Raw genomic sequence first — 13,098 nt, forward strand, 5'->3', positions numbered from 1 at the left:
ACCAACATGAACAATCCAGGGGAGGCTGGTGGAGGTAGAAATCGGAGGACGGCCTCATTGTAATGCATGGAATGGAATGAGGAATGTTTGATAATATAATATATGCCATTTAGCTGACGCTTTTATCCAAAGCGTCTTACATTGCAGTGAGTGCATATATTTCAGAATATATGGTCCCATTGGGAATCAAACCCACAACCTCAGCATGGTTAGCACCATGCTCTACCAACTGAGCCACAGAGGACCGTATACCACTCCTCATTCCATTCCATGCATAACAATGAGCCCTTCCTCCGATTTCTACCTCCACCAGCCTCCCCTGGGACACTCATATCTAATAAAGGCAGAGATAATAGTGAGATATTGATAGTGAGTTAGCTATTTAGACAGGTCCAATTGGCAATGCAGGGGTTAACCAGCACTGTCTTCTTGTATCAGCTCATTTCAACCACGATAAATAGCCATTTAACAAATACACACACAAGTCATTTGCCCTTTACACATCAAACAATTCACCACACCGTGCACACCTAATCATCGTAAGTGATAAATATTTGAAGACATCCAAAGCCCATTTACCTCAGTAATGATGAGACCGCGTATGTGAGTGTTGACATGTGGAAAAACAGAAACAATAGGAGTCGTTGCATAAGTAATGATTTGATAACTGCGAGTGCTTATCTAAAACGGCCACCGCAGGCTCGGGGCCGGATTATTTTGATTACTGCGCACAAGCCAGCCAATTATAATGACGAGGGACGGGAGGGCCTGTTTTCCTTTTCTGTTTTTTTTTTTTTTTTTCAAACTGCTGAGAGTGCGATGCCTAACGACGTGCAATTAGCTGCCCGTCAGAGCTCTCTCCGCCGCTGACGCCGTCACTCGTTAATTCTCATTACCTCCCCGTCTGTGCTGCTCAGGCGGAATTCTGAGGTAAAAGTCGAGGAGGGACCGCTCACCCCACGGAGCCATCCAGGCCCCGAACAGAACCGCCATAGGCGGACACGAAAAACACCCACGCACCCCCCCCCCCCCCCCCTCCACCACCCCCTGCCCCCCCTGCCCTGGGTCTCCTGTGTTGAATCTACCCCATGCTGTTGGGGAGGGTATTAGCTGTTATTAGCTGTTTTAATGTTTACGTTAATATTCAAGCCTTGATGTTCTGTTTAGAAGGGCGAGGCCTTGTTGGGAGCCTACGTTCGGCGTTCATCGCTCACTCACATTATCTTCTCGTGTCTCGTATGTCATTTTTTCTCTCTCTCTCTCTCTCTTTTGTATGTGCTAATGAATAAACTTAAGTAAAGCTACATGTTCCTGAGGTAACAGGCCAGTATCAACACACACTGCGGAACAACAAACGCACTATGTTGCAGGGCCACAGTGATGATATACAGTGTTCTGAGCTGAGGAGGTAAAATGGCCGACGTGGTGTGAATGGGCACGTTCCCCCCCCTCCTCCTCCTCCTCCATCATCTTTGCAGCTCATTTCAATATTCACCACAGGGCTCACATTACCATTCATATATAGCCCTATGTATAAAACATAATACGATATACACTGTATATAGCCAGGGGCATTGTATGACCAGCTAGGGGGGAATTCAACTAAGACTGCATTCAGGCAACCCTCTGGTATCTCTGGTATAAGCGGTAGCTAACAGTTAACTGTCCATCTCCAGTACCTGAAGCGACCTAATTACCCATATCATGTGGATGAGGACAGACCCTAATTGAGGGGGACCCGGTAATAAGGACTCAGCCTCCTATTCAAGGCCAGAGCAGCCATTTTGTTCATTTCACTGGGACCGGTCAGGTGTGAAGGATTTGAGCAGGGGGAGACCTCTCCCTTTGTCGCTGTGTCATAGGTGTGGCCAGGGGTAAGGGCGGCTTTGCTTTCTATTGTCCCTCCCGTCACTGCGGCCGAGAGCTCTGGATTAGGGACTCCTATTGGTCTGTTCTCTGGACAATGTGACCAAGCGCCATGGTGACCATGTGGCCATCAGCTGCCTCCCTGAATAAATAATGATGTGAGCGCGGCAGAGGCTGTTGTGAGCTGTGAAGACTGGAGTGTAGCATAGGAAGAGCAGCCGTATTACTGGACGCCTCATGGGTAGGGATGGAAAAGGGGCTCTATTCTGTGTGTGTGTGTGTGTGTGTGTGTGTGTGTGTGTGTGTGTATGTGTGTGTATGTGTGTGTGCGAGTGCGTGTGCGCACGAGCGTGTGTGTGTGTGTGTGTGTGTGTGTGTGCACGCGCGAGCGTGTGTGTGTGTGTGTGTGTGTGTGTGTGTGGGCACAGACTGCTGACCAGGCAGCCCGTGCCAGAGCTTGGGCCCACACAGACATGCAGTCAGCACAATGCCTATCACCGCCCCCCAGCCAATAGGATCGCTCAGAAGCTCAGGTCAAAGGGTAGGGAGGACCACTTGTACTGGCAGGACCTCTGCTCTCTTTGGCACAGCTAGTGGCTCTACTGATCATGTGACTCACTCTTTGACACAACATCTGTGTGGAAAGTTACAAGGCTAAAAATAACGTAGGACATCTGATTCTTTTTTCATGTGGCCTGTGTCAATGTGATATCAAATGAAATAGAGGTTGCAACAATTTATCTGTCAGCCAGACTGATCTATTTAAGTTAAATGTAACACTTACAATAAAAGGTGCACACGCACGCACACACACACACACACACGCACACACACACACACACACAGATTAGAGCCCCTTTGTAAATGTAAATGTAAGACCGCTGCTCTTACATTTACATTTACATTTACATTTTAGACATTTAGCAGATGCCTTTATCCAAAGCGACTTACAACAGGTACATTTGTCTAAAGTGAGTGAGTCATCTATCCCAGCCATCATAAGAGAAAATAAATCTATGCTAGGACCAGGGGCCATTGGCAGTCACAATGCTGGAAGAAGGAAGAATTACTTTTTTTATTTTTATTTTTTTTAACAGTTGAGAAACTGTCAAGATGTAGCCTGAAGAGATGGGTTTTCAGTCTACAGTGGAAGATAGGTAGTGCTCTACTCCCAATGGCCTCTCCTCTGCACGCACATACACACACACACACACACACACACACACACACACACACACACACACACACACACACACACACACACACACACAGGGGTTAAAGTATGTTGGTCCGCGGCTTAACCTGCTCTTGGGCTAAATACAAAAAGCCTTTACACAATCTGCTTATTCACGCAGGACAGCCCCCCATTGCTCCCAGGCCAACCAGGGTATGGCTTTAGTGTTAGTATCCTCTTAAGAGAAGGATGGACAGTTAAATGGATCAAGTCCTGTAAATCACTTGAGTGAAGTGGAGCACAGGCCAGAAACTTTCCTGTAGCCTTAGGTCTGCTACTTGTAGGGGCGAGGGGGGGGGGGGGTCGTCAGAATAGAGAAAATGCCAGTCTCACAGGACAGAGACTTTGAAAAGGATTTGAAAAGCGAGGAGGCCTGCCATCTTTTTGTATCCATGTTGATCCAGGAGACTGAATAATGGCTTCTCTTGTCAACTGTCATCTGTCAGCTACAAGCCACACAGACAGTCAACACACTGAGAACATCCATAAGGTACTCTGTGTTCTTTGGTCTTAGCCAGAACAGAAAATCACAGGAAAAGTACTACAAGCACATACTTTGCATTGCAGAATCAAGATACGTTCGGTTACCTGGTTTCCTACTATGACATGTTGTCACTGGTCCAGTTTCACGCCGGGCACCGTGCCACCTCCATCACAGTGAGGCAACGGAATCCGGGAGCAGAACTAACGCAATAAAACCTCTATCCCAATCTCTAATTATCAAATGGGATTTGTTTTTTTATTAAGTCTGCAAAACCCGCCCTCTGGCCTGTTCTGTACCTTCCTGAAGCATTTATGGAAAACAAACAGAGAGTAGAGGACTGTTAAAAATGAGCTGGCCTGTCACGGGTGTTTTCACTGAAGGTGAAGTGCCAGTATAAAAAAAATTCAGTATAAAAGGGAGAAATAGTGGGGGCTTGAAAAGGTTCCCTCTCCGCTACTGGAGAGCCGGCCATCCCAGAATACTTTAGGGTTCAGTTGGGTAAGGTGTAGTCCCTTCCCCCAGCCAATGCGACTTACTACGTCTTGAAGTGGACAGAGCCAAGTCTTGGTAAGTGGCCGGGATTCAAGCCAAAACATGATTCTTCTTGGGGCAGCAATAATCATAATTTGTGGATTCAAGTTTTCCACATCAACAATGTGTACTACAGTATGAATCTAAAACCATATTAACTGCGTTTGACTCGAACATGCTTTCCTGGCGAAAAAGACACACACACACACACACACACGTGTATATATATATATATATTGTAAGTAACCTGGAAATCCAGTATCTGCAATTGTTTGAATCCCAGACAAGCTAATGTGAGGTGCTGGCGGGTGCAAAGATGGTGGTGCCAGGATGGTGGTGCCAAGATGGCAGCGGTCTTTAACCAGCCTTCTATCTGAGTCGAATCACTGCCACTGGCCATTTAACATAGCGTCTAAGCCCCGTTAAGGGGGATAACTGTTCAGCTTAACAACCCTAAGGGTGCTAAACCACTTTGATATACAACACAGAACAGCGTGTGCCAAAAGAACAGCTAGCGACAATGAAACACTGGAGTTAACTTATTAGGAGAAACACACCGGTGTCCTACATTCAATTCAAGTCAATACATGATCCAGTGTTTCCACTAGATTATGGTCCGGGCAGGGTGCAAAGGCTAGCAGGGGAGCCAGGCCCCACCTACAACGGAAGGGGACACAGCGTGGGTATATTCAAATATAAATGAGATGTCTGCCCTGTGGAATGACTCATGTCAGTGTGCCTTCACATTCATATTTGAATACGCCCGTCATTATGGGTTATCAGGCCTAACTTGTTGACAACTGATGTGTCAAGTACTCCTGAACTTTTTTTTTTTTTTTTTTTTTACATGTCGTTTCCATTTTACATGTCATTTGCATATGAAATATTCTGAATCAACCACCTTGGAAATTGTAGCATAACAGACTGTGTGCTACCTCACAGGTTCACAAGTACAGTACATTCCAGCGAGCAGAGCAGAGCCGAGGGAACACATGATTGTCTATCTATACTACTCAGTCATTGTGCCAGCACCAGAATAGGTTGTCTGTGTGTGAATATTTATGGCCTTGGTGGCAAGCGAGAGCCTTTGCCGTGAAAGGCGGCCGATGTGATGCTAACGAGGTGCGAGGGGAGGAGATGTGGAGCTAATGAAACAGTTATGCAAGGCAGCCAGATTATCCCTGAGCTGACCTGACAGCGTTACGTAACCTGAGGTCCAGACTATAATCCACAAAGGGACTTGGAAGTAAGTGGCACATGACCCATACCTCAACCCTCCAGGGCAATGTGGCTGAGAGAGAGAGAGAGAGAGGGAGAGAGAGTGGGGAAGAGAGAGGGGGAGAGAGTGGGGGAGAGAGAGTGGGGGAGAGAGAGGGGGAGAGAGTGGGGGAGAGAGAGTGGGGGAGAGAGAGAGAGAGAAAGAAAGAAAGAGAGTGGGAGAGAGAGAGAGAGAGAGAGAGAGGGAGAGGAGAGAGAGAGAGAGGGAGAGAGAGGGAGAGAGAGGGAGAGAAAGAGAGATAATACCTCAACCCTCCAGGGTAATGTGGCCAAGCGAGTGTGTGTGTGTGTGTGTGAGAGAGAGTGAGAGAGATAAGAGAGACAGAAAGGTAGAGAGAGAGAGAGAGAGAAAGGTACAGAGAGAGATAGCGAGAGAGAGGTAGAAAGAAAGAGAGAGAGAGAGAGAGAGGTAGAAAGAAAGAGAGAGAGAGAGAGAGAGAGAGAGAGAGCATTAGAAGACAACAACTCAATTGTTAAGCCTACTTTCTATTCCTGAAATAGGAGCAGTTCTGACAATAGAACTGGGAGGTTGCCAACATACAGGGGACTGTACCCTATAATATGGCTCAGTGGCTATTTTTTACTAACTCTTACAGATACAATACTGTAATGATAGAACCAGTGCCATGTTAACTTTGTAATACAACTACAGTATGTCTCTTATCCCCTAACCCCAGTGACATGCATGACGGATTCCAAGCGGTCACTACTTCCCTGGCATGGAGCAAGGGCAGAACCAAGCTGGATGGATTTCAATCAGCGACCGAAATGATGTGGCAACACTAGGGGGCTAAAAATACCGCTGCCCCCCCTCCCGTGTGACTCAGATGTGGTCATACCCCTGGTGGTTGCTGGGTTTTATGTGTCCCCGAAAACAACCCATCAAATTACAGATGTAAAAACGCAGCTTAAACCCTTATCAAACTATTCCAGCTCTGTGACATAGTTTCCGAAAGCAGCAATTAGAGCGAAATATCAAGCATCCCAGGCATCCAGAGAGGGTGGACAACAGTCGCTCATCGCTATGCTAGGCTAGGTTAGGTTAGCCGCAGGCCATGCTAAACTCCCCCCATCAAGGGACTCATGTACATAAATAAAGGCCCTGGTGATGATTTCCCACGAGTGCAGTGAACCACCACATCATTCACGTTCACATGCAAGCTTGGCAAAACAGCTGTACATGCTTCTGATGTTGAACACGCCTGCCTGCTTCACACACCAAATTCACACACACACCACATTCACACACACCAGGCAAAAATGCAATGATGACTGTCAAAGAATTCTCCACAGTTCTTTGAGGAATACATGGCGGGGGGTAGATTAATTCCTACATAGCATATTCCTGTATACATTAAACACCCAAAACAGTTAAGTTGATGCACTGGAGTGAAAGTTCTCAGCTCACAACATACAGAGAGCTCCAGTGTCAAAGGTCTCAACAACTCGAAGCAAACAACAAGTGTTCATTGAGTTACTGGAGAGAGAAACAAAAAACCATTTATTTTATTCACCTACATCAAATGTAGGATGCATAAATGTCCTACGTTGTGTACTGCCCTGCAAAGCCAAAGTACAGTAACGGCAAACACCTCAATATAATCATTTCTCATTTGATTTCATTCATGATAATTAATTCAGAACTTCTCTTCATCATCATCACAACTGTACTTTCACATCATTATCCCAACTGGGCTTTGTAGAGCCGTACAGCTCATGTTATGTGGTGCCTACAAGGCTATGGGACTCTTTACTTATGCAAATGATCCTTTGGGAGAGTTAGACCTCTGGATATATGCGTTCCCTCACACACTGTACCCTTGAGAACATGTGAAAGGATGCAGTAAATAAGCGCTAGAATTCCCCTGGGCCAAATAAAGAAGGTGGCATGAACCACAACATTTCTTTATACTGGCGCAAATAAAACATACCTATCCATTAACATCTGGCACATTATAGACAAGACTAGAAACTAGTACTAGTATGTTACTGTAAGCTACTCCAGAGGCAGTTTCACTGCATTCATATACTCCCACAAATTATAGACACTACTAAAAAATGACTAGTATGTTACTGTAAGCTACTCCAGAGGCAGTTTCACTGCATTCATATACTCCCATTCATTTACATAACTCAGCTGTGTAGTAAGATAAGGTTCCCGAGAAACCTCTGATGTTGCATGCCTCCCTCTTACTGCTCTTCAGTGTACACACTGGTTATCGGAACAGCGACGATAAGGCAAGGTGGAAAGCACACTTTAGGAACAAGAGTCAAGGTCGTGTCAAGCTCAGGTGTAACACGGGATGGGAGAAATAAAAATAAACCTACGCTTGGCAAACCTCCACCGTATGGTGTGTCAATCCTGCGTTACGTTCTTTCATTCAACCACTGTTTTATTGTCGGATTATCATAACGATCGGCGTGTCAGTTTTTATACTGTGGCGTGTTGTGCAGATGGTTTTAAACAGGGATCTCAAACTCAATTTACATGGGGGCCGCTGGAGGTAGAGGCTGGGTGAGGCTGGGCCGCATCAAGTATTCCACAAAAAAAGGGTTTCAAGTATTCAAAAAAAAAACCTGCCGTGAAGAGAAAGGTTGGCGACGATCACAGACAATTTCAGGAAAAATTCGCTAATTCGCGTTGGCTAACTTGTCAACAAACATCACCGGCAGCTGTCACGAGCCTGAGCTATGGTAGCCCATAAGTGATAAAAACGCCCAGGGCAACGACTCGACAAAAAGGTGCGTGTGAGAAAAACGCGCGGGCCGCACTAACACTAAACTTTGATGTCAAGTAGGGGGCCACAAAATATCGTCCCGCGGGCCGCGAGTTTGAGACCCCTGGCCTTGGAAAGAGGTGTGGTGTAGGCCTTTGCTGCAGGAAAAGGGTGGGGGAAATTGTGCATGTCAAAAGCAACAATGCTTCCCTCCTCCTACTCCTTAATTTGGGGTCTATTGGATATAAAACAGAGAATCTATCCAGCATGTATCCTATCATCTTCTTCATCTTCATCATCTTCATTCTCATCCTCATTTACAACCACCGTTACCATAATCACTATGCATTTCTAATTTTGACCCTCTCAGGGTTGCATTAATAAAACACAAGCCCTTAGACAGGACTTGCATATCCTATACCCATAGGCTACTCTTAATTAAATATTCAAACACATTAAATCGACTATAGGTCATAGGCTATGGCTCTATATTCATATGGAAACTATGGAACATTCTGTGTTTGCTCACTGCTGATATTGGGTTGGTGGTGCACTCTGGAAAAGGCAGAGGAGAAAAATCCACTTGGAACTTGTCTTGTGTTTGCCTAAAAGAGTTTTGAATGACAAAAACCTGCTATACCCTCTCCTTGCAGATTCGTTTTGAATACAACAGACTGAGAGGCCCTTGGGCATTTATTTATTTATTTTTGTTTGTTTGTTATAGTTGGCTGAATGAGTTTCATTTGAAGATATAAACGTCTGTAGTTGACTTTGATGTCTGTAGTTGATTCTGTTGTATATTCTGTGTGTTTTTCTTCATCCACGTGGTGCAACATTGTTTGAGTTCAGAAGCGTAATGGCGCCTTCTTGGTCGTTTCCCTACAGTGGCCTCTGTTCCCTTTCCCGACACTGCAGAACTGCAGTGGAAAAGGGAGGGGAAAGGCGCGTCTCGGAATTCCCGCCACGTGCGCTCAAATCACCCTCTTTATGATAATAAGCATTTCTCAATTGGCCCAAATAGCAAACATGGTATTTATATAAGCCATTTCATTGGCTGGTTGATGCAGGTCGATAGTGAACACAGTGAAAAGCCTCCAGACAAGAAATCCATGGGCGTCTACTATGTTAAAGTAGTGCGTGTATACATGGACTTATTACTGCGAAATTCTACTCTAAATCGTCTCGGATTGTGTGAAACATAACATTGGTTTCACGAGTTGCATGTTAGCATAAATTGTTTCGATTTATGCGCACTGATTTAGTGAAAGTGTCGAATATTATCGGCGGCGGAGTGATATATCCATCCCACCACGCGTCAAAATATTGGCGTTATAGAAGTAGAGGGAGACCGCGCCAAAGCTCAGACAGCGAACACACTCTGGGATGTCAACAGAGTCCTAAACATCTTCTATCACTTTATACTCTTGCTACTAATATTATACGCAGCATAAGTGTGCTTTCTCTACTACTTCAAGAACACTGTACTCGTCCAAGTGAAGGAAGAAACATACCGGATTCTCGTTTTAAGCGGGGTTTTCCTTGTGGATAAGGACGACGCGGCAGCGGTGACATTTTTATTTGACACGGCGCGGTGCGGAGGGGCTGGCGCATTGGATATATTTGCCTGCGAGCTAGCCAACACCATCGCTAGCCTTTTAATTATTTACATTGGACTGGGTTGAAATTAACTACTTCAGACAAACAAGGAATTCGTCAGTCTTCTGTTTGAATATGTTGCTGTCCAAGTTTGGTTCATTCTCACACATTTGCAATCCTTCAAGCATGGACCATTTGCCGGTGAAAATACAGCTCCAACCAGGTACGAACTGTCATTCTCCACCGCCAGCTAGCTATCGCTGCCTACCTAGATACACATTGTGTCGTACATTGCCAGAAGATGATCCATTTACTTGCATTTACCTTGATATATCAAGGTAGCCAAGGCTTTGTGGATTAGCGAACCAACTGTGATTAACTAGCAAGTACCGCACTAGTTTACAGCTAGGCGCTAGACAGAAAACCTGGAGCTAACGGGCTGCTTATCTTGTGGTCCGATATCTAGTTACTCTGTACTCATGTCTTCTTTACTTGTGTTTTTCAGTGAAATTAGAAAAAGAGCCATTCGAAAAGATTTACCAAGTGGGATCCGTGCTGGGCAGTGGTGGATTTGGCACAGTGTACGCCGGTAGTCGGATTTCTGATGGCGCACCGGTAAGGATGGGAATTTGCAGTGTTTTGATCTCAGCACATGTGACATGGCGCCGTAAAGCCACCCGGTGCATTGTTTTTAGCATTTTAACACGATTATACAATTTGGAACACCTGCTTATGTATTCATTTGTCTCTCGTATCAGGTCGCCGTGAAACATGTGGCGAAGGAAAGGGTGACAGAGTGGGGCACTATTGTAAGTACTCAACACATCGGGTTTGTTTTGTTTTTTCCCCCCAGTGTCAGGTCGTGTGCCGATCCGGCTCATTTCAACTCAACTAATGTGTGATTTGTTAATTTTACAGAACGGTGCTATGGTGCCTTTGGAGATTCTCTTATTGAAGAAGGTCAGCTCGTCATTTCGAGGGGTTATAAAACTACTGGACTGGTACGAGCGACCGGACGGCTGGTTGATCGTCATGGAGAGACCCGAGCTGGTGAAGGATCTGTTCGACTTCATAACCGAGAAGGGCGCACTTGAGGAGGAGACGGCGAGAGGATTTTTCCGTCAGGTCTTGGAGGCTGTCCGACACTGTTATAGTTGCGGGGTGGTACACAGAGACATCAAAGATGAGAACCTTCTGGTGGACCTACGCACTGGGGACCTCAAGCTCATTGACTTTGGTTCAGGGGCGATTCTCAAGGACACCGTCTACACCGACTTCGACGGTACGTAGGCTACAGCCTTGCTCTGCATTGCTTTGACCAACAATCATATCCCAGTTGCATTTTTCCAGGTCGAGTGGCATAATAGTTATCCATGATTTTTACATTGGCTCATAGGTTTGTTTTAAAATGCATAGTGTATGTGATTATTTTATTAGTATTATTTTTTGACTCGCCCTTGATAGTCGGAACTACCGATATTCCCCATGTATTGGCGGGGGCGTCCTCGATTCTGTGACGCAGTGGTTTGTTTTTGGTTCGTCGTAAAGGGTTTTCCCTCAAGCGCTAGCTGCTTTGTTTATGAATGCAAATCGATGTTTCCAAATTGAGTTTCCATTTCGCTTTTGCGACACGAATGATTTGCACGGCATTTCCTACAGGTATTAAATCTGCCGTCGTAGTAAACAGATCCCGCAATAACGTAGTGAAATGTCTTGGGTTGTGTTTACATTTTGATAGTGGCTCACGTCGAGTGGTCTGAAAAAGCTTGATTTCAGAGCCTTAGTTCATGGCTGTTGGGTCAGCTGCCACGTAACATCTGTTTGTTGTGAAACCCGAATCCGCAGTTCACGTGATAGCTCAGATTGCGCATTCGAGTTTTTTGTTTGGTATCCAAGTTACTCCTGCCCCTAGGGAGGGGGTGGGCGGGGAAGAGGGAGGCAGGTCACCCAGTTGCATAGTTCTTTTGTGGCTGAAGGGGAAGGGCTTTACAACAGTATTGCATGCTCTCATTTTAAATGTAAACAAACTGAATACACTGGTCTTTTCCAGCCATAACAGTGGACATTTATGGCTATTATCTCTCACCGGACAAAACACTCAGTCGTGCAATATGATCAGAGTTCTATCATTATTATTTCGCCACAACAAAGGTCTTGAATACACAGCGATGACGGTGTTGTAGATCTGAACGCACAACTAACCACTGCTCCTCCCTTTTCTCCCACAGGCACGAGAGTGTACAGCCCGCCCGAGTGGATCCGCTTCCATAGATACCACGGGCGCTCGGCAACAGTGTGGTCGCTAGGCGTGTTGCTGTACGACATGGTCTGTGGAGACATCCCCTTCGAGCAGGACGAGGAGATCCTCCGGGGACGACTCTACTTCAGGAGGAGAGTGTCTACTGGTGTGTATTAAGCTCAGCTGATCCCCCCCCCCCCCCCCCCCAAATTTTTTTTTTACCAAATGCTCCCTCCTCCCCCATTCTCTCCCCCCTTGAGATGCTCACAGAAACACTCATCCGTGTTTTTTATTTGTTTTCTCTTCAGAGTGTCAGCAGCTGATCAAGTGGTGCCTCTCCCTGCGGCCCTCAGACAGGCCCACCCTGGAGCAGATCTTTGACCACCCGTGGATGCGCTCGCCGGAAGAGTCCAAAACGGAGGAGACGGGGGACATCAGGCTGAGGACCATTGACATAGACACATCATCAAGCACAAGCTCCAGCAAGGAGAGTCTCTGAGAGAGGTGGGAATCCCAGAAGAGGAGTTTGGACTTTTAAGGGCTGCAGCCCTGCCGTGTCTTGGCTGGCAGAAATTCATTTTTTTCCTTTTGTAGGGAATTCTAATTTATTATGGTTTGTTCTTCCTTTTTTTTTTCTTTTTTTTTTTCTCTTTTTTTTTTTTTTCCAACTCATTATTTGTTTCCTAATGGGGAACATATCCTGTTTGGGTGGTCTTACCAGCACTATTTATTTTTATGTTTTATTTTTTTTCTAATTTGTTACAAGGCTGGTTTATGCAGCTGGGAAGCCTCCTATTCAGACATGGCTGCTCTCATAGAGCTTGGAGAACTTTTATTTAAATGTTTTAATTTTGATTTGGAGTGCCTTTTTGAAAGCTGCTTTTGTGGGGCTTTCGTCATAACTTTATTTGAGTTGCCCTCGGCTGGTTTGTAAGTTGCCCAGTGTTGGAGGTGGTGTTGTCGATGTACCTCCACAGCAGTGTGCAAACTACTCGTCAGCCTTGTGCTCATAAGACAGACAGGAGAAAGGGGGGAGGGGTTTGACGATGGAATACTTGAAACGCACTCACTCATACTGCGTCCCCTTTTTACGCTGCTCACTCTCACTTCAGCCTGGACATTGGATCCTTTCTTTTCTGAATGTGTATCAAAA

The 13,098-nt window shown here is 45.7% G+C and overlaps 1 protein-coding gene across 1 annotated transcript; it reads left to right on the forward strand.

Annotated features, from left to right (window-relative positions):
• The first annotated feature begins 9,486 nt into the window (after window positions 1-9,486).
• Window positions 9,487-12,609, forward strand: LOC310820527 (serine/threonine-protein kinase pim-3). Its single transcript, XM_083692197.1, has 6 exons — window positions 9,487-9,929; window positions 10,212-10,321; window positions 10,465-10,515; window positions 10,625-10,988; window positions 11,935-12,111; window positions 12,254-12,609. Exons 1-6 carry the CDS (start codon window positions 9,842-9,844, stop codon window positions 12,442-12,444), a joined length of 981 nt encoding a protein of 326 aa, XP_083548323.1. The 5' UTR covers window positions 9,487-9,841; the 3' UTR covers window positions 12,445-12,609.
• The last annotated feature ends 489 nt before the right edge of the window (window positions 12,610-13,098 follow it).

Source organism: Argentina silus (genome assembly GCF_951799395.1).
Source record: "Argentina silus genome assembly, chromosome: 20".
Taxonomy (NCBI): domain Eukaryota; kingdom Metazoa; phylum Chordata; class Actinopteri; order Argentiniformes; family Argentinidae; genus Argentina; species Argentina silus.